This window comes from Phalacrocorax aristotelis, chromosome Z (assembly GCF_949628215.1).
Source record: "Phalacrocorax aristotelis chromosome Z, bGulAri2.1, whole genome shotgun sequence".
Classification (NCBI taxonomy): domain Eukaryota; kingdom Metazoa; phylum Chordata; class Aves; order Suliformes; family Phalacrocoracidae; genus Phalacrocorax; species Phalacrocorax aristotelis.
Window position 1 is genome coordinate 53,247,592 of NC_134311.1, and position 21,301 is coordinate 53,268,892.

General features: G+C 40.3%; 1 protein-coding gene across 2 annotated transcripts in view; it reads right to left on the reverse strand.

Moving 5' to 3' along the window:
* DOCK8 (dedicator of cytokinesis 8) overlaps positions 1-21,301 on the reverse strand; it is a 95,176-nt gene that overhangs the window by 35,954 nt on the left and 37,921 nt on the right. For both annotated transcript variants that reach the window (XM_075078733.1, XM_075078734.1), the window contains 8 exons: positions 11,966-12,083; positions 9,680-9,750; positions 8,868-9,006; positions 7,298-7,399; positions 6,455-6,550; positions 4,252-4,486; positions 3,127-3,291; positions 1,212-1,387 (listed from right to left, as the gene is read on the reverse strand). In XM_075078733.1, the coding sequence (XP_074934834.1) occupies positions 1,212-1,387; positions 3,127-3,291; positions 4,252-4,486; positions 6,455-6,550; positions 7,298-7,399; positions 8,868-9,006; positions 9,680-9,750; positions 11,966-12,083 (1,102 nt within the window). The remainder of the gene's footprint in view (positions 1-1,211; positions 1,388-3,126; positions 3,292-4,251; positions 4,487-6,454; positions 6,551-7,297; positions 7,400-8,867; positions 9,007-9,679; positions 9,751-11,965; positions 12,084-21,301) is intronic.

The following is a 21,301-nucleotide window of genomic DNA, read 5'->3' on the forward strand; positions in this document are numbered from 1 at the left end:
TTAAAAATTGCTATGGATGAATGCATATGCTCATATAAACAAATCAAATAGATGGGCAAAGCCTGTGCATCTTACTAGTTCTGGTTTAATTTGCTGAAGACAAGAACCCATTCGCTTTAACAGGAGAGGCATGTGATCAATCAATGGAGAAAAGACTTCAAAATGTTTCTGAAAATAACCTGGTTGAGAAGCTGTATTTTACGTACGTAACACTCAAAGAAAAGGAAGGGGGGGGATATGGTTCAGAGCTCAGCAGACAGGCTGCTGTGGAGCTTTGCCAGGGCTGCAGCTAGGAGTGGGCTCCTTGCACAGGGGAAAAATCCTGCTTTTGTCAGAGGCACAGCTTCCCAGCTCCTGCCGAATGAGGAACTCCAGATTTTGGGTTCCCCAGAGAGCTGAGCACAGCCGTCCTCATAAAGCTCTGAGATGAGCCTGGGATGGTGTAGACCAGCAAGTACCAGGGGTCAAGCAGGGAAGCAAAATCCTGCTTCCCGACTGTCATTGTCCTTTCTAGCCTGCAAGCTGTTGGTGCCATATGTAGCTGTGGATGAGAAAGACAGAGGAAGTCTGTCGTTCGTTCTGTGGTTGAATGAAGTATTTGGAAAGACCCAGTAACAAAATATGCACAAGGCATCTGTACTATGGCTGATATAGAATCATGGGACTGCTGTGATACCAATTGCCTACTTTTTTTAACAGGAAACTATTTAGCACTGAACAGGCTCTGTGATATAAAAAAAAAAAAGAAAATAACAAAAAAGTTAAAATGAGCAAGAATAAATTATCAGTGTATTTTAGGAAAACTATTTCCATTCTGAGGAATCTTTCATCCCTTTCAGAAAGTGAATCAATAGTAGTCTTTTCTCACAATAACTCTGTGCATCCTGGACCAGCCCATGTCACCGGATGTAAACAGAACCTAAATGTCAGGAAGAACAGGGGAGTGTGGCGTGTCAAAAAAGTTAATCCCTCCATGGAGGGTCTAAGCCTCAGACAAGAGACACAGTTCCTACTCCTTGCTCTCTTCACTGATGAGAGGCATCAGAATTTAACAATGGGATTTAACATGTGCTTGTGCCAAATCAGATAAAGAGCAAAAGCTTTTGGTGATACATACAGTGTATTTACAAGAAGCAAATCCATCCCTCAGAGAACAAACCTTGATTATTAGGGCCATACAATTCTCCAGATATTTGACTTTCTTCTCTTACCTTGGATGACATGATGTTTTTGACCTCCTCATCAGTAGCAGTTTGTGCAACAGCGATGTCAGGATTGCTGCAGCTTATCACTCGGCTCTGCAGGAGTTTACTCCCAACAGACACTGCAGAAGTGCGTCCAAATGTGTAATAACGAGACTCTGTCAAAGTGGCGCTGCTGCCTGCACCTGCCCATAGGGACATGTTTGAACTAAGACTAAAGGACATATATATGAGACAAACACAAGATTCAAGCCAGCTTTGCTCAGTGCTGTTATAGCATCAGGATTCTGAAAAGCATAAAGCTGAGCTGCTGAAAATCTCACCATCCACTGCTTCAGTAACAAATTACATAGGCATTGAATGATAAGGTGCAGATGTTTTCCGAGTCAACAGCTCACAGGGTGATTGCACAAACAGTAACAAAAGATTAACAGGGCTACCTGAGCAGCAGCACTATTACAATAGCTCTTTCTTCTTCCGATCAGCTCTTTTTAATTTGCTGTAGCTTAAGACAAGATTCATAGGCCTAAACACAAAATACGACCTTGAACACATAGCATTTAACACCACATTCAAAGTATCCAAGGAAGCAGGGAGGACTGCCAGCAGGAATTTCACTAAATGATTACCTAGTTTTCAGTTTCCCCATGGACCTTATTTTTCCAGGATAAAGAATTTCCAAGTTGTAGGCAAGCTCCTAACATCAGCCTAAATGTCCCTCAAGAAGATTTAAATGAATATTTGAATGAAAAAAGGGCCTACGTATCTTTAGCTCCTATAGCACAGCTGTTTGGTGGTAAGTCAGTTAATATATATCAATTGATCAAACGAATCTTACAGGCTTTAAGACAATGGACTGCAGCAGAATAACAGAACGGTTGAGGTTGGAAGGGACCTCTGGAGGTTATCTGGTCCAACCCCTCTGGTCATGCAGGGCCACCCTGAGCCAGTTGCCCAGGAACATTCCAGAGGCCTTTCTAATATCTCCAAGGTAAGAGACTCCAGCACCTCTCCGGGCAACCTGTGCCAGTGCTTGGTCACCCTCACAGTAAATAAGTCTTCCCTGATGTTCAGAGGGAATCTCCTGTGTTTCAGTTTGTGCCCATTGCCTCTGGTCACTGGGCACCACTAGAAACAGCCTGGCTCTGCCTTCTTTGTACCTTCCCTTCAGGTCTTTGTATACATTGAAGATCCTCCCTGAACCTTCTCTCCTCCGGGCTGAACAGTCTCAGCTCTCTCAGCCTTTCCTCTGGAGAGGTGTTCCAGTCCCTTCATTACCTCCATCGCCCTTGGCTGGCCTCTCTCCACTATACCCATGTCTTGTACTGAGGAGCCGAGAACTGGACACAGTACTCCAGGTGTGGCCTCACCAGTGCTGAGCAGAGGAGAAGGTTCACCTCCCTCAACCTGCTGGCCAACATACAGGATTTTATCTTCTGATGACACCCCTAATGTGTTAGAGAAATCGGCAGAGCTTAGCCCTATGCCTCTTGGCAGAAAGTTTGCATGGAAAGTAGTTTACTGATGTACAGGCCAGTAAGAAATTGGCCTCTTAAGGCCATTTTTATTTCTGGAGGAAATTCCTCTAAAGAAAGCCTCAGTTTAGGAGATGACACTCACTTTCACCTTCAGGAAGCTACAGCATTGCATATAGCTGTGGAGTCCTCTCACCTCAACCCTGCCTCTTAAATGAAAGACTGAGAGATAATGAGGGGCAAGTTCACGTTACTCTTTGCAGCCCTGAGATCATTGACCTTCCTCTGAGAAAAATTATATATCTGAGCAGTGCTGTGCTTTAACAATAGGCAGTCTGGGTCTGAGAAGTTGCATTTGCTATTCCCCAAGTCCTCCCCTAAGAAGTACCATGCTGAATAGCATGTATCAAGAAAAAAGAATACTTCTGCAACCCTTGCACCAGTATTACCTGGTTTGACTACTTCTTTTTGAGGCTCTGGCAGACGAAACACATAGTAGACGTAGGATGCCAGGAGGCAGTTCCTTCCATGCTGGTCTTTGCTCAGGTCTTTGCTGTTGTGGAGACTGTTTACTATTGCAACCACAGATTCAAAGGCAAACTGTGAGAAGTTGGCTGTGAAACAAAGGCAAGAATTAGTCTCAGCACTGAAGGATATAATATAATTAGGTGAGGGCACTCTTTGTACTAACAACAACTAATCCTACATACTTTAATTCAGTCCTTAACAAATTCAGAGCTCTAGACAGCAACTGCGATACCTGACCAGACCCAAGGTCTACATAGGCCAAATACCACTCCTCGGTAGTCCCACTAACTTTCAACCCAATCACTGCTACTCCATCACATTGTGCTACATAGAAGCAAACCATAACTGTTAATTACTGTTTCTAGCAGCCTTCATGCATTTCCTATAAAATATCTATTTGAAGAACATTAAGACTCATTATTGTCCAGCTGACAGACAAATACAAGCCACCAAGATTTCCCACAAATGTTAGAGTGGATGACAAGTGTTGATTACCAAAATGAGATAGGAAATAAACTACACCACAGTCTCCAAGTATGCCTTCCCTCCAGAGTTACATATGTTAATGGGCAACCGGCAGCATCAGTAACAGAAAAACCTGTGTACATTACTACACCCTCTCTGGTTTTGTGCTCACCCAATTCTCTCTAAAGATATTTGGGCAGAGGATATGGTGCAGTCAGCAAGGACGCCAGCACTAGAGTAAGTGATTTTGCTGGTGTTTTCATTGCAAAACAACTGAATTCCAAAGGAAGTTAAACCACAACTCACTTTCTGACCTTCACTGCCAGATAAGTAAACTACTACAATGTAACATACCTCCTAAACAGAGTCTGAGAGTCTTATATATAGCGGGGAAAGGAGAGAAGGCAGGAACTCAGTTAAACCTGATTAAATTACACAGCGAAACTGTGTCTTGAGAAGCACAACTCTTTCTGAAGTTGACTACCCCAAATACTAAATCTGAGCCTAGATATTTAGCAATCATTTCCCCCACATGTCTAGGTTGCTTGCACTACCACTCCAAAGCCGTGCACCAGTAATACCTGTCTGGCCAGCTATGACCATGGGCTGTACAGCCAGCTGGAAAAGTTTATCTAGTACCAAATGTAAAAACAAGACAAGTGGTTCAAGGCGTGAAGAATTCAAACAGATAATGCTGAGTTTCAATTCATGTTCCAGTGTAGCCTCTGTAATCTTCTGGTCCATCAGTCGAATGGGGAATGTCACTTGACTTTCCAGAGAATGGCACAGAGTGAAGAATTTTTCCAGGTGATTGTCCTGCAAGTACAGTGCACTCACAGTTAACAAAAGTGATATAGTTCAGGCTGCTGCTAGCTAAGCAAAGCCTGATTGTCCCACCTGACAGGATGAGAGAAAATATTTTCACCCTTCTGGCTTGGCCTGGTGACTAGCCCTAGAGATCAATTTGTAAAGCAGCTGTCTCAGCCTTTTGTTTTAATCTGGCTGAAATTCAGACTGTGGTTAGATCAGATTAAAAGCAGAAAAGCCCTCACTAAAGTGATTGCTTCATTTAATGAAAAAACTGTTCCCTCTCTCTGATAAAACTCTGTCACATCATAGGTCTACAGTCCCTCTGCCACGCACACCTAAGTTCCACCTACATACAGGTTATGTGCCTTATGAATATATCCTGCTTGTATTTAAAAAGCATGCTGCAAAGGGGTGATAGATCTGCTTCAGACACAGGTCCTCCAGTTGTTAGGACATAGCTACCAGGGTTAACTAGAATGGGATGACAGGTAGGAGACACTGTAAAGCAGCAGTAACAAAATGAAGCTGCTTGGCCTCAAACCAGCATCCCAGTAAGATGGGCAAAGTTCCAGTTTCCCACCACATTTAAATGACCAGAACTGTACAGTTCTCCTTTAGCACTAAGCTTGTGTCCCCACACTGCATGGCATTGACGTCTGAGCTGCCTAAAGCATTCTGATGGCATAACCTGTCGCTATATTTGGGGAGGTGCTATGTCTCTGCAGATGTAGACACACTGTCTGAACTAGTCTTGCAAAATAGAAGATGCAGACTGCAGAAACTGGCACTGCGCCCTGCCAGTGTCTTTCAAACACAGCCTAAGCAGACATTTGTTGAGATGAGAGGACACGAGGGTCCCTATTGCTCGACGTGACTTGCTCCTGAAGAGTGCCCATTTGTTCACTAGTACCAATAGATTTCATTTCACCAAAGAGTTTCAATCACTGAGGATATCAGTTTTTTTCCATAGCTGTTAGTTGTTTTTAAACCTGTGTGGGCTTAAACATCTCCATTTCATTCCTCATTCCTCTTAACATGACACCAAGTTGAGTGGGGAAGTAGACACTCCAGGAGGGAGAGCTGCTCTGCAGGGAGATCTGGATAGGCTGGAGGAGTGGGCCAGCAAGAACCTTCTGAAATTCAACAAGGAAAAGTGTAAGATCATGCACCTGGGAAAACATAATCCAGGAGTGCAGCACAGACTGGGATGCACCTGGCTGGAAAGCAGCTCTGTGGAAAGGGACCTGGGGGTCCTGGTGGACAGAAAGCTCAGCATGAGCTAACAGTGTGCTGCTGCAGCCAAGAAGGCCAACAGGGTGCTGGGTTACATCAAAAAGGACATCACCAGGAGAGATAAAGGAGCCGTCATCCCACTCTACTCAGCGCTTGTCAGGCCACACTTGGAGTACTGTGTGCAGTTCTGGTCCCCGCTATACAAAAAGGATGTGGACAGGCTGGAAGGGGTCCCGAGAAGGGTCACCAAGATGATCAAAGGACTGGGAAGCCTGCTGTATGAGGATAGGCTGGGAGAGCTGGGTTTGTTCAGCCTTGAGAAAAGGGGGCTTAGAGGGGATCTCATCCCCATGTACCAGTACTTAAGGGGTAGCTACAAAGAAGATGGAGACTCCCTTTTTACAAGGAGTCACATGGAGAGGGCAAGGGGGAATGGACACAAGTTGCTCTTGGGGAGATTCCGATTGGACACGAGAGGGAAATTCTTCACAGCGAGGACAGTCAACCATTGGAATAATCTCCCCAGGGAAGTGGTTGACTCGGCCACATTGGACACCTTTAAGAGTTGTCTGGACAGGGTGCTGGGCCATCTTGTCTAGCCTGTGCTCTTCCTAGAAAGGTTGGACTAGATGATCCCTGAGGTCCCTTCCAACCTGTGATTCTGTGATTCTAAGTTGGCCTGGACATCTGAATTCTCTTTGAAATTATAACTACAGCTGTATGTTGCTTCTGATGTATTACCTGAGTGTGAACAGATGAAACAGCTTGCACTTCAACATTGAAAACACCCTTGTGTCCTTCAACCCATTTAATAGGTGGTGTCTGAGATGGAACTTTCTGTGATGGAAAACAAATATGGGAATTATCATCTTTCTTTTAACAATCAAACAGAAAGTCTGTTTACATGGGGGTCTACTGGGTATTTGCACTGTTCATTTCATTTCAGATATCCAAATTCAGTGCCATACAGGGGACCAGAGCTATGCATCTTGTTCTCACAGATGAGATGGAGAGAAGTTGATGCATTGAAAAAGGAAATTTGGAGCACCTCAAGTGGATGCCTAGCACAGACAATGCGAATATACATCTTCTATTGCCATACTTTTAAGGTTAGAGGTTCACAGTTAAAGCATTGCCAAAGGCACTCCATGGTGATGTGGTAGTTTTAACCCTCAGGACAGTTCCCTCCTTCCCATATTTACTCAGAGGGCACAGTTTCCAGCTCCAATAACAGCACCTGATTCCATTCCTCCTCCCCCTCCCACACAGCCATGAAAAAATGAGCAAGTCATCACATGGAAGAAAGCAAGTTATTGACTTGACACCCTCTAAACAAATATATTCATGATTAGACAATTTACAAGGATTTGCTTGAATAACTTACTTTAAAAAACACAAGATAACAATATAAAATAATAATAATAATAATAACACCAGTGACAATAATAACAACATTTTTCTCCAGAGCTTTCCCCTCTAAAGCAAAAAATAAAGCATTGTCTACAAGCAGACAGCAATGTTAGTTTCTAAAACACACTGTTCTACATTAGGAAAATATTATCTTTTCATAATTTTCTTTGTTACCTCAGGAGAGTGAATTGAATAGTGGAAAGGCAGCTTATCCAATGCAACAGGAAGACAATAATGTCCAGTTTGAAGACGATCATTTAATAGAATCGGCAGCCACTGAAACAAATGAGGAGAAAACACAGCAATATTAATGACCATATATGATTAGGGCTATTTATCTAATTTGTTATGTACAGTCAACAAAACAACAAATGAGATATTGACCCAAGCTTCTCTGCTCTAACTCATTCAACAGCAATTTCTTTGCATTTTAAATTCACTGATAGCTACAGTAGAAAAATGTACAAGACTGCTTTACAAACCACCCTTTTGGAAGAAAACAAACACAGAGCTTTTAATGTGTGACATATTTTTCTAGTAAATCCTACCAGAAGGATTTAGTAGAGTTCATGTTTTTATTTTAAAAATCACATATCTTGAACAGACTGATCTTTGTCTTTGGAGCTAATCAACAGAGTTCAAGTTTTGCTAAGCATAAATTGAACATCTTGGTCATGGTCACCATGAGGATCAAGGCCAGAACGACTCATCATAACTCTGTATTGATATTTGGGCACACTTAATTTTTCTCCTATTGAAGTCTGAAAGAGCCTGTGCATTCCAGTGTCACAGGGCAGAAACATTTTGTATTTAGGTGAACAGACCCTTGAAAATTAAGTCCTCACCTATGTCAAGTCTTGCTCCTGAACTACGAAGTAACTTACATCTTATAAATCCCATTGACATTGGTGGGACTATATCTGTCCATAAAAGAAAGCCCATTTGAAAGGATTCTCAGTACTGAGATCAAAACCAAATACCAGCTTCATAGCAGGAACGCATGGAAAGCATTTGTCTGGCCCACAGCTTAATTGTTGTCCATAGCACTAAGATGTTTTGAAATCTGAAGCATTAGCATAATCCATGCTTTCCTTTTATTTTAAAATATCCAGAAAAAAAATCGATTGATAAAGAAAAAGGTAAAAGAGGCTACACTACAATATGTATTTCTTAAGCAGAAACATGCTAGTCTCAACATGAAGATAATGAATGCAAGAGAATTACATTTTACCTTCAATATTGTCTCTGGTTTTTAATTTTGATCTCGGTAAAAGACACTTCAGAACATAAACAATATGTAATATAAAACCTAATTGAAAATATGATATTAGTTGTTACCGCATGTATGAACATGTTAGATAACAGTAAATAATTGTAATTGCATATGTTTTAGGGTTTCTTCTGCAATAAATAGAATCTAACAGAATTAGGTGATATGCTATAAAGCATTGCTGTTGCAACTATTTAGGTGCATACTTAAGTTCAGTTGTGTCAGGTGGATTCATCAACTTCAAAGACACGTAACAATGTAAAATTTTAGGGCAAGGATATAACACAGCACAGGTTGTATCTGGTTTCTGTGAATTAACATTAAGACCTTCTACCGGTTTTGATGTATTACCATAACCAGAAAGAGAATATATGATAAAATTCTGGACAAGCAAAGAGTCTGTTTGCACGGTGTGTAGACACGTATATATACACATTCACACACACACACACTTGTATGTCACATGGAACTTACTGAATATCCAAGGAGGGTTTCCACAGATGCTCCTTGCTTTGGCTGGCAGCTTATGTGATAGAATGTGAACAATAGGTGGTGTTTGTCTGTGAGTTTTGCTGGCAGCTTGATTTTCACTTCTTCATAAAAGTCAGGGGACCTGTTTAAAAAAATGCCAAGCGCATTTCCAATATAAGTATAAGACTGAGCAGAAGGCAAATTTACCAGTAGACTTTCAGACGCAATGGTTATAAAAGCTTTATAAGTCCTGAAAACAGCCTCAGAGCCAAGTTAAACAAAGTATAAACACATACAGCTATATTTATGAATGATATATATACAGCTTTGAATCAGGAAAAGCATAGACAGTATCAGCTGGAATGATTCAGTTTTCACCCATCTCTATACTTTCAAAAACATTCAATCCTAATTTTGGGTTCCAGCATATTTATTGTGTAAATCCTAAATCCCAGTCCACGTTCATGAGAATAAGGATGCCCCATCAGCTCTTTTGGATCTGTAAATTCATCAAAGTGAATACTGTTACAAAGTTGTGCTGCTGCTTCCTGCTCCTGCTCCTTAATCTTCAGATTAAGAATATTCTCAGTTGACCTCTGAAAAGCTCCAAACCAGAAAAGCAATGGTCACCTATGCAATGGTCACTTACGTAAATGCATGTAGCAATCCACATTAGATACGACAAATCCACATAAAATGCAAATGTTTAAAATGACTTAGTACCAGCATTCCTTGATAAACTATGTAGGCTAAGAATTATGTAAAGAGGCCATGATTAATACTTCTCAAATCATACAAATAGTAATAATACTTACTTATTATGATATGTGATAGCTGTGTATATTTCTTGCACAAATTCTGGACCTGAAGATTTCCCAAAAATTACCTACATTAAGAAGAAATGAAAGTAACAGAGTCGGTTCTAAAGCATTTTATTGTCATCATCTTGTATAAATTTTAAGACAGTATCTGAAGGCTGAAAATGACTCTTCAATTTTATCTTAGCACGTTGGCACAAACGTCTTATTATGAAGCATGCTCCCCACACACAGGGTAAAACACCGGGAAAATGGAGCTGAGGTCATTTTAGAGCAACTGACTACCTCACATCACATTCTCCAGTCATGCACTAAAATTTAGGAATTGCAGGAATAAAGTTATGGTAAGCCTCTTACAAATTTTCACATTGCCTTCAACCAAATGCTAAAAAGATAAATTAAAATTGTTTTTAGAATATTATTTTTCAGTTGCAGCCTGCTCACTTAGGGTGAGATCCATCTCACCTTACCTTAGAGGGCCAAAGTTCCTTAACAATCAATGAAGAAAAACAGGCATTTTTGGTGCTGGATTTGCTTCCCTCATTTCAGATACAGCCTCATGGTAAGGTCCTGGAATCCAGTAACTTTAAAGGGAGCCCTGGGAGATGAGCTCAGACAAGCCTATCTGTACAGCACAAGTCCATGTGTATTGAGATGAAGCTCTCTGTCCTGGTTTCATCTGGGATAGAGTTAATTTTCTTCACAGTAGCTAGTGTGGGGTTATGGTTTGGATTTGTGTTGGTAATGTGGAGATGTTTTAGTTGTTGCTAAGTAGTGCTTACACTAGTCAACAACTTCTTCAGCTCCCTGTGCTCTGCTGGGTGCACAAGAAGCTGGGAGGGGACACAGCTGACCCCAGCTGACCCAAGGGATACCCCGTACCATATGACGTCATGCTCAGCATATAGAGCTGGGGGAAGAAGAAGGAAGGGGGGCACGTTCAGAGTGATGGGGTTTGTCTTCCCAAGGAACCGTTACGCATGATGGAGCCCTGCTTTCCTGGAGATGGCTGAGCACCTGCCTGCCCATGGGAAGCAGTGAATGAATTCCTTGATTTGCTTTGCTTCCGCGCGCAGCTTTTGCTTTACCTGTTAAACTGTCTTTATCTCAACCCATGAGTTTTCTCACTTCTACTCTTCTGATTCTCTCCCCCGTCCCACCAGAGGGGGAGCGAGCGAGAAGCTGTGTGGGGCTTGGTTGCTGACCGGGGTTAAAATACGACACACTCACAGTGGAGAGGGATGCCAGATGAGCTGTGTGTCCTACGCATTTGTCAAAACCTAACTGTAATATGGGCAGAGTTTAAGGAAACCAACAATGCAGTATTGTGTAAAAGATGGTGTTACGTTCACATTGCATGGCTCCAGCTCTGGAAGAAACGTGGCTTGGGAAACACTGTGCTGATGCTCTAATTTCAATTCCAGAGGAGTAAGGCTGCGAAGTGTGCATTGGGGAGCTGATAAAGGCTGGCCAATTGTCAGTCCTTGCTCCAACATATTGTTGGATTGAAGTTCCTCAAAGTAATACTTCCACTCATTTTTTCCTCCTCTAACACATTAAATCACAAAAGGTTTTATCCCAATGTCATTCTCAAATAGCCAATTACACTGTCTGAAAATTTCCCCAAAAACTGAGGCTGAAGCAGTCACCTCGTTTTGAACACTTCAGACTGAACACGGTAAAGCTGAAGAGAGGATCTTATAATGAGAAATGTTGAACAACCTGAATGTAGACAGTGCTGCCTGCTCTGCTAGTAGTGCTCATATACGCCCTAATACACAGTGTGTTTCAAACATGGGAAACCACCTATACTGCATGACTCTGCACCCATGCAGGTTCATGCAATGAAGATCCCAACTTCTACCTTCCAGAGTTACACCTGAGTATTTGTGTACACACAGTGCATATCGAGGAGTTACACTGGAAGACAGACTACATCATTCTTAAAAAGTCTCTGAAGCTCTGTTAATTTTACTATTAGTTTCCAACATAGCATTGATTTAATACGATGTCACTCTTCTGAAAATAAGGTAGGAAGACTTAGATAAGAAGGAGTAATATGCCTCTGTTCCACCCGAGTGACAAGTCTTTCCTGTTGTGGGTAAGGGCTACAGCCTTGCTTTCTGATGAGGATGACAAGTTTCACAAGCTCTCTGATGTTAGGCTTTGTAAGGCCCCACTAGAAACTGTGGGGATGGGAAGTAAACAATGAGTTATCTCTTCAGAGGTTCCTTAGGAGCGCCCTTAAGCAAAAGTCTGCTAAGAAATCTCAGCATTTATTACCGGCATTGCACAGGACGGGTTTTCACCACACATAAACTGGATCTTAATGGTAATGTTTCTTGAAGAAGCTGGTCGGTTAGCAAAATTCAGCCTCTGAGGGTAAACATAGAGAAGATTTCTGGAAGAAAGAAAAGGAAGAATAAAATGGGTAAATGGCAAGCATTTGCATTTCAAATTGAAGTGCACAAAACTAGTGTTTTGCTGATTCCTCTCCCTGTCCTTCAATTCTACCTAGATAGTGAAACTTTGCCAGAACTCCATTCCAAAAATTCACAAGGAAAAGGTAAGCTCTTACTGTGACAAACAGAACATCATCTGTTTAAGGTTTCTTGTACAGTAAGCTATGTCTTCCTATCTTTTTTTTTGTTTTTTGGAAATATGTAATTCCCAGTTACAAATGAACAAATATCTTCGCTTGATGTAATGAAAAGCAGGAATCTCTCAGAAAAGCAGCTCCCTTCTCAGCTGCAATGAATCAGCTTTTGGAAGGGGCAAGGAATCACTCAGAGGTGACAAAAACAAGGAAACCAGCAAATAAAATAAAAAACTGAAGTTCATACATTCCTAGCTCATAGCAACAAAATGGCATATATTTCTAGATAATTCAAATCAAAAAGCAGTATCAATGAACCTGAGTAAGTACAAACAAGAAATTTTGAACTATAGTTCTATAAACTGACATTTCTTTAGTAATGAATATGAATAATGCTTTAAAATACCGCATACTTTGCTTTTTACTAACTTCTGTACATGGACAGATCACTAAACTTAAAAAGCGCCTTTAATTTCTGTCAGGATTTTGGCAGCATAGGCAGTCTTCCAAGTTCAATAGTCAAAATGCTAATAGAAAGCTTTTTCTCCAGTGAAGTCTATGTTAAACCTGAGACTTCAGCTAGACTTGGATTACACACATTTTGGCATCATCATTATGTCTATTCAATGTCTCATTCCTCAGTCTGGTATAGGATTCTCACTGTTCGTCCTCTGAGTGTAAGGAATAAGACTAGTGTTGGTGGAAGCATGCTGGCTTCTGATGAGAAACAAAGAACTACTCATGGGTTTTCATGCTTTCTTTTTGTCTGTGATTGTCAGAAGCTACACACAAAACTGCCCTGTCTTTACCACAGATATCTCCTCCGCACCATTGCTGGCTGAAAAAGTGGAGCAGCTTTGGAGAATGTTGTCATTAAGTCAGACAGTCCATCTTCCATTTGTTTTACCCCCAAGACCTGGAAAACTGTGGTCAATTCTCCTCATTGCCATGTGTCACAATGTGACAATACTCTTCAACTACACAGTCCAAGCTACTTTGCTAACCAACATATGCTACGTGGGCCATGGCATGCCTTAGCAAACAAACTACCATGTAACTTGCCTTTCCCTTTGTTCAGAATAGTACTCCTGCCTGCCACACTAATGCCTTTTTTTCCTTACCTTCTTAAATGCAATTTCTGTCTGCCAAATTCCCTCCAAGATGATATTAGGCAAAGCTAAGTGAAAGAGAGAAATATATCGGAAACCTCCACTGAATTGTGCTTAGGGTAATGACATATTAAATGAAGGATATTATCAATACTACATCTGCCAGAGGTGAAGAAATACGTGTAGGGGAGGCTGCATAATCCAGTCATTGCTTCATTAATCTGCAGCCCAGCAGAAGACGTCACAAATCCATATAATGTCCCTAAGCACTGGATTTTACATTTAGATGTGACTTGAGATGAAAGATATGTAAAATCACAAACTGAGAGCTCTCTGCTGCCTACACAACCAAGGAAGCATTATTCCAGCAAGTACTGAACTGAAGAACTAAAGCTTGTGCCATTTATGCTCAAGCAGTCCTAGGGATCTTGCTTACATGTGTATTAAACCCATCAGCACTGAGGAAGAACAGGCAAATGCTGACTCTGTATATTCTGCAGAGATGGAAGTGATGACTGGTTTTTTAAAGCAGGAAGGCGGGGAGATGATCAAAAGAGGTTCCTTCACAGAAGCATGAACTGTAGACCCATTGCTGACCACTGTGTAAGTGCTACTGCCTGCCAGCACCTGTGCCCTCCAGAAGCCTGAGAGGAAGCAATGACAAGGATGCCCATAAGGACGTGGTGAGCTCCAGGAGGCATTGTGTCTCCCTTGAGGCTCTGTGCTGAGCAGAAATATTCAAACAACATGCTACAGCAATTACTTTTGGTCAGTGTGATTAAACTTCTTCCCTCATTCTCCCTACAGAAAGTTCAGGGCTCAACCTCCAGATATAGTCAGATGTGCTTACAAAAAGCAAAAGAGCTATTCAGGAGTCAGTATGGGTCTACAAAAACCATGGCAGAGCACCCAGCTTCACTGACACCAGCGTTGCACAGGACAGCAGAGTTCTGGGTGAGGCACGGATCCAGGCAGCTTCTCTGGGTTGGAGACTGACTCAGCAGAGGGATGGTAAGATAAGAGACTATTTCAGAATCAGTCACTTTCTGGGAAAGCTGAGAGTCCATTGAGCCTGACATAGGACACTATGCAATTCTCATTTGAATTTGCTGACCTTCCTACACTTTCATGGGACTTAGTAGTCACTTCCCATAGACAAAGCAACACAGACCTATCTTCTGCCAAAATAAAATATCTGCTGAGTTTCAAGTCTGTGACCTTTCTCATTGAATATTCCTGTTTGTAATTATTGTTTGTGCATATGTGTGTCACAGTAAAATCCTTCTTCTTGCTAAATCATACAATGTATGAGGTGTCAACAAGTGCACCGCAAACTTGTAATGAATATTAGGCGCACTCATGGATGACTGTGACAAGAACACCATACACAGCAAAAGCCAGCATATGTGCAAATAGTCACTACTGATACAAACCACAAATGTTCTATAGGTGAACAGTGATGAATGGGTTAACATAGCCATTTAATACTTATGGTATGGAAACAAAAACTGATACACCCATTAGTTGTAACTTTCAATCTTTGTTGATTCCTCTACACTTCTGTGGGGGTGGGTGGGGAATCTTCAGAAAAAATGGTTGAAAATTATAATGTAAATCACAAACACTTTTCAAAAAAAACCCCAGAAAGCCATAAAGAAAAAAAAAAAACAAAACGGAAAATCATGAATAAAATGGAAACCCTATGAAAAAAAGGAAACCTGTTCTAGTCAGCCACTGACTAGAACAAATGGCGCAACGACAGAACTTCAACATGTCATGTCCAAGGAGATGTGTGTGTGTCATGTATTCTGCTTCTTAGTATGGATAGTTTGGATAATAGTTTGTATGGTTTTTCTCATGTTGCTAAAATTAGGAATCATCTAAAGAGTCAGTGGTCAGATCTTAATTAAATTTAGGCTGAGAGTGGTTGTCACTTTATTTCGTCCATTAGCGTTGGTGTGAAAACCTTTACAAATTTTCTATTAAAGTTTTAGTCAACACAATAAAACCATTGCCAGAATAACTGAGTGGAAGGCTGACTCAAAAAATCAGACTTCCACAGATTCATATGACAAAATAATGATAAGAAAATAGATATTTCTAAATGTGAATGTGACCTAGATCTTAGAGTGAAGTCAGTCTAAAATTTTAATAGCTTTCTCTCCAGGGCTCATAGTTATTCATTATACAGCATCGAACTGAGCTATCATTACTTCGAACATCAAATATTGCAAACAAGTAACCAATGGCATAATGCATTTGAGAACCAAGACCAAAGGTAAATAACTGATATTTTGTGAATCATAAAAATTACCAAAAAATAATTTCTGGCCTATCATATTGACCTCCTGGTGTGCAAATGTAGGCAACTTTTTGACCCACAATTGCCTACGTTATACCACCTTTTTCAAAAGTTACTCTTAAAATGGTTTTAAAGTTTTCAAATATGAAAATCAAAGGGATTATACCACCTTCTGATGTCTCTGTCCTTCATGCTTTGTGGTTCTCTACCAAGCTAAACCCACTGTTGCACTGATAATACCCTCACTTTCTCGGCTGGTTCCGGTACTATTAAATCGTGAGTGGCAGTGCTATTAAAGTGGATAAAATGAGTGGATATCCACCAAGTATCAACTATAGCAACGTCAAGAGGAAGTAATAAGGTGGTAAGTCACACATAAAGCATTGTCCTGCTGCCCAAATGAAGTATGAAAAGCTGAAAAAACGAAGACAGAGCCGTATTTTATATATCTATTTGCCATCCCAGGACCTGTGATTCTTCCAGCTGTGTAAATATAGGTAAAGCTCTATTCCAAAATTCTCACTGAATGCTGATAATCAAAGAGTGAAATTTCTGACATACCAGATTTTTACACATAATAGTGAACCTATGTGAAATATGATGATACAGCTGAGAATTGTAGTGAGACAGTTTCGACCTGATATATTAAATCAATAAACGACACAGTGAAGGAGTGCTAGTAAATACAATAGCATACCATATCTTCCCAAAATACTGGTAACATGCCTCCCTGAAGTTACATGTGTTAGACAATGTGAGGCAATATTTCATATTTACCAGCATCTTCTTGTTGGCATGGACACTATGCATTTCTAAAATTTCAGCTGAAAATGGTTAAAAACTTTAGTGAATGGCATAGGATTCAGCAGCGTGCAAGATCTATGCAGCTAGAACTCAAGAGGGGAAACCTGGATTTGTTTTAATTGTCTCATGGATGCATTTACACACTCCGCCATCCTGACCTGGGAGGCTGGAAGCTATACTGACAAACTGCACTACTCCTGAGTGATGCCTCTTCTCTAAACTCTACACCTTGAAGTAATCATTTATCAAGCAAGGGGTGGGGGGGAAACCCAGTGAGAAAACTTATGTCCCCTCTAAGGCCCTGCAGACCTAAGCTGAAGAAGTCACCCATTCTTACCAAAAGGGAAGACACCTACCAGTAATCCAGCACTATTAACAATTCCTGGATGAAGTTACTGCAGTATTTTCATTCCAGTGAAAAGCAGACAAATGGTTTAAAGTAGAAAGCACAGTGTCCTGAGCTTAGCAAAAACATCTGCAGGCTTGGAAAGGAATGCTTTGGTTCCAAGAGTCCTGGTTGGGTGCTGCTTACGAAAGGACAATATTCAGCACCCTGCTACCTAACCAGGGGTAGTGTCAGTGATCAAAGTAGCTTCATTTTTCTTAAGACATTCATGCAATATCAGAGCATAACCCACTGCCTACTGAAGTGGAGCTGCAGCAAAACCAAATCAATGCAGAAGATGCTTTCATTCAAAACCACCTAGAAAGGTAGGCCCCTCACACTACTGAAGTCTTCTGTGTTTTGTGTTTTCAGTTATAGCTTCTTTCTTGAGAGGAAGGTGAGCATTCGATGTTGCACTGACTGCTAATGGTAATGATTAATGAGCAGTCCATGTTTTCTGGGAAGCCATTGTGCTAGATAATGAAGTGCTTTTATCTCTACATCCTAGAGGAGAAGCAACAGTGATACCCTTTACAAGACAGTGAAAAAGAAGTAGGGAAAAATGGCCTCAAGTCTGGAGAATTAAACCACAACAAAAATGCCCAGCATTTCTTGAACATAGCTTATAAACATTAGTCTAAACCTTCTAACATTCCTCCGTGGTAGGTATCTTGCTGTGGATGTGAACATGCAGTTGGAGAATATGTGATACAATCAATAAGCCAAGGCTTTGCAGAAAGTCATTGGTAGAACTGGAACTGGACTGAAGAACTGCCATTCAGTCCCGTGTTCCTTATACTTTAGGAAGTTGCTTGAACTGAGATACCTTTCAATCTTTAATTCCTACGGGTCTCTGGAAGACTCAGTTTAGCTTCTTGCAAAAGCAAAGAGCACTAGCTTTCTTGGTATACATTGTAAATGGTTTGTATTTACTTTCTGTTGTTTTAAAAGCTTTCCTTAAGATTTTCTTGCTGATAGCACTCTTTTGTTTCCACACAGTAGACCACAGAACAAATTAATATTGAAGCCGAAAAACAATGGCATCAAAAATACAATATCAGATTTGTTTGGAAGGCAAAACACAATATTTATCAGTATATTACAGATTTTAAATAGGACAAAACTGCTCAGCAGAACATGAAAGCAGATATTATACTAATGATTTTCATACAGAGAGCTACTAGCTATTCAAGACACCAAACTGTTGAGATTTTTTTAAATGCTGTTGTTGCATTTTGAATTATGCTTGCCTAAAAATCTACTGAAAATAGTTTTCAAAATTCTAATCTATAATGTGGAATTAAAATTAACTAAAATATTTTGAAGAATCCAGAAAACCCCTGTAATTAAACCTCTTGCATTTGATTATTTTTTTAATGAATAATTACACATTTCTTTAAAGGCTTTGCTTTCATCTGGAAGCTTAGACAAATCTGTATTTTATTCAGAGTCTCTGTGCAGTGACTGCACAGGGATCATCATGCCATGTTGGCATGTTTTCTTCTCTGCATGTATTACATAATTAATGAAGTTTGTTATGAGGAGTCAGGTGTAATACCTCATCTGAAAGCACTGTGACAAAGTACCTACGGAAATGGGACATGCACGCCCAGAATCCTGTTTGTGAAGTTTTTGTTTTCATTGTTTCTGCTTTGTTAGGCAGTATTTGACAAAGTCATTTTTATCTGAGTAAAAAGCAAAGAAAAATTAGGAAACCTTCCATGAAACCTCTTTTTGCTGAGATAGTAAAGTAGATGCCCAGGAAAGATTACGGAGCTTGGAAAAGAGCAGACAGCTATTTACATTGGGATGAAATCATGTGTACTGAGAAGCAGAATACATCAGGGCACACCCACATCTCTGTCTGAAACTGTAGTGGCTAGCTTCAGTTGTCTCCTTCACCGGTGCACACCAGTGCAATACTAACCTTCACTTTGTTTACTCTGAAAAAGAAGTTAGGAATGCTAGCATCTCCAACCAGCACAAAACTAGATCAATGGCCCTGTAGAAGACCCACAGGGCTGTCGTGCTTTCTCCAGATCCCATGGGCAGAGAAGCAGAAAGAGTAAATAATGCTGTGGCAGCAGTAATGAGAATAACAGACCATTATACACCAATAGCCTTTCGTCGCCCAAAACTATGCAAGGATGGGGTAGAATGATTATCACCAAAGTAGAAGGTCCCCAGCTCACGGCACAGACCACAGCAAGTCTGAGCACAGTGCCAAGTGGTCTGCAATTAAATTAAACACAACAGCAGAGGAATGGTTCCCCCCTCCACCTGAAAATCCCCTGAGCGTTAGGCACTTCCCCTATCAAAGCAGGTCCTCCTGTGCCTGGTTAAGCTGAGTTACTGCTAAAGCGATGGGACAAATCCCTCTTCCTCAGCACCAACATTTCATAGGGGGAGTAAGCAGCATAATTTTCATTTATATTTTATGAGAAAATAAAATTATAAACAAACTTTAAATTATATTATTTTTCCGATTAAGAATAGAAGGGTATTGAATGAAATAAATCTTGGAATGTTTTGACATTTTCAGGGAACTATTTTTATTAAAGAAATGTAGGTACACAACAAAAAGAAGTGCTCAATTTCACAGTGCACAAAGTGGGCTGGCTGATCTCTCTGGCATAAATCAGAAATAGCATAATTTAAAATAATGGCATTACACCAGTATAAAAACTAGCAAGAGCTAAGTTCAAAGACTAACAGAAGACTCTGCTTCTCCTATCACAAAGGAAAATTTTTTTAAAAAAAAAAGAAGACGACTTTTTCCTTTGAAATATTTTATATTGGCAAGGAACCCCCAAACCAAGTAAACAAAATCTTTGCATTTCTTTTAAACATTCAAGAGAAAAACTGAAGCTAGATGTTTCACTAGTATTTGTCTGAACGTGTCCAGAGGTATTATTGCAGAGTAAGAGCTTACCTGACTGTATTTTTATAAGTTTTCATGTATTTGTTATTCAAGTACATTTCTGTATGTAACCCTCTCTTACATTCATGGTAATGTTAATAGAAAACTGGTGATTTTTTTATCCATTTTTCATTCTTTTAGTATTTAAATCTATAGCACTGGTAAAAAAAATGGCTTGCAGACTTAAAATAAAAATTAGGAAACATTAAATCACCTGTAACACACTAGCAGGCCATGACACTCAGTTATAACTAAATGCTAGTACATTGCTTAATTAAGACAGGAGAGTTCTACTTTTCAGATTAGAGGAAAGGGAATAAAATAACATTAAACATATCTGGTTCTATTCAAATTCAGAGTCACTTTGCATAGATTGGTTTAAATCTCAGGCTCAGAACAGTATTCACTATGCAGAGAACTAAGCAAGGAGAATTGCATGACAGTTAAATTAAGCAAATACATTGGCCTACATTCCCAAACTACATTTTTGCTCACCAAATGCAGCACTGGCATGATTAAGCAGCAAAAGCGTCTCAGCTGTGGCTAGGCAATTCTGGTTTGTGGAAAAAGGAGGTGCTTTCAACAGCACCATGCAAACACAAGTCTAACTTCCCGGACCCCACCAAGTCCCAGACTCTGCTGTTTTATGTTTGCAAAGCTGCCTCGTCTGACTTTCTGGGGAACTATGGCTGGAGTTCATTAACAGTTTCAGTTGGCAACTCCCCTTTCTCACTCCAGACACCTCTGTTGTCACAAGGCGCTCAAAACATGACCTAGCATTTCTGCATTCTTTTCACTATTTCCCCAGTGTATCTAACAAACTGCCTTTAGGGTTTAATTTGGGTATTAACTGATTGACTTTCCAGTATAACACTACTTATGGCATGTCAGTTATGTCATTACCATTTATTCACTAATTAAGGTAAAGATTAACGAAGGCAAATATTCTCCATAGATATTCTCTTCATTATTACAATTTAGGCTGGACAGATCCTACTTTGTATTGTTACCATGACTTTTACTTCAGATGAAAATCAAAACAGACCCTAAAAAGAGATAAAGTATGCTGGGAGTGAACTCTTGCACAGAGTGTAACTGTTGAGCTATATAACAAGCATGTCTTCTAATGTGGGTGTATGTATTCAATACAGACAGCCTAGCAGCTGAAAGATAGTGTGGAGACACCCAAATTTGCTTCAGGAAGTGCATACGTTAATTTTCAGCACTGTGGCTTTGATATTCATGATGTCTGGCTGCAGAAGTTTACCTTAGTGAGAACTAAAGAGAGAATATTCCGTGCAGACTCAACTCTCATTCTAGCTCAGCAACACAGTAATTGCTAATGCTTTTCATTTTCAAAAACAGACCTTTAGACACTACCAGCCTGCACACTGGAGCTGACACGTTAGCTTTTATTGGGGCTAGACAATGAATAGGAAAGTTAAAATTCTGTCTTATTTTTTAAATTAAAGGGCGTCATTACTCAAGTTCATTTACATATGC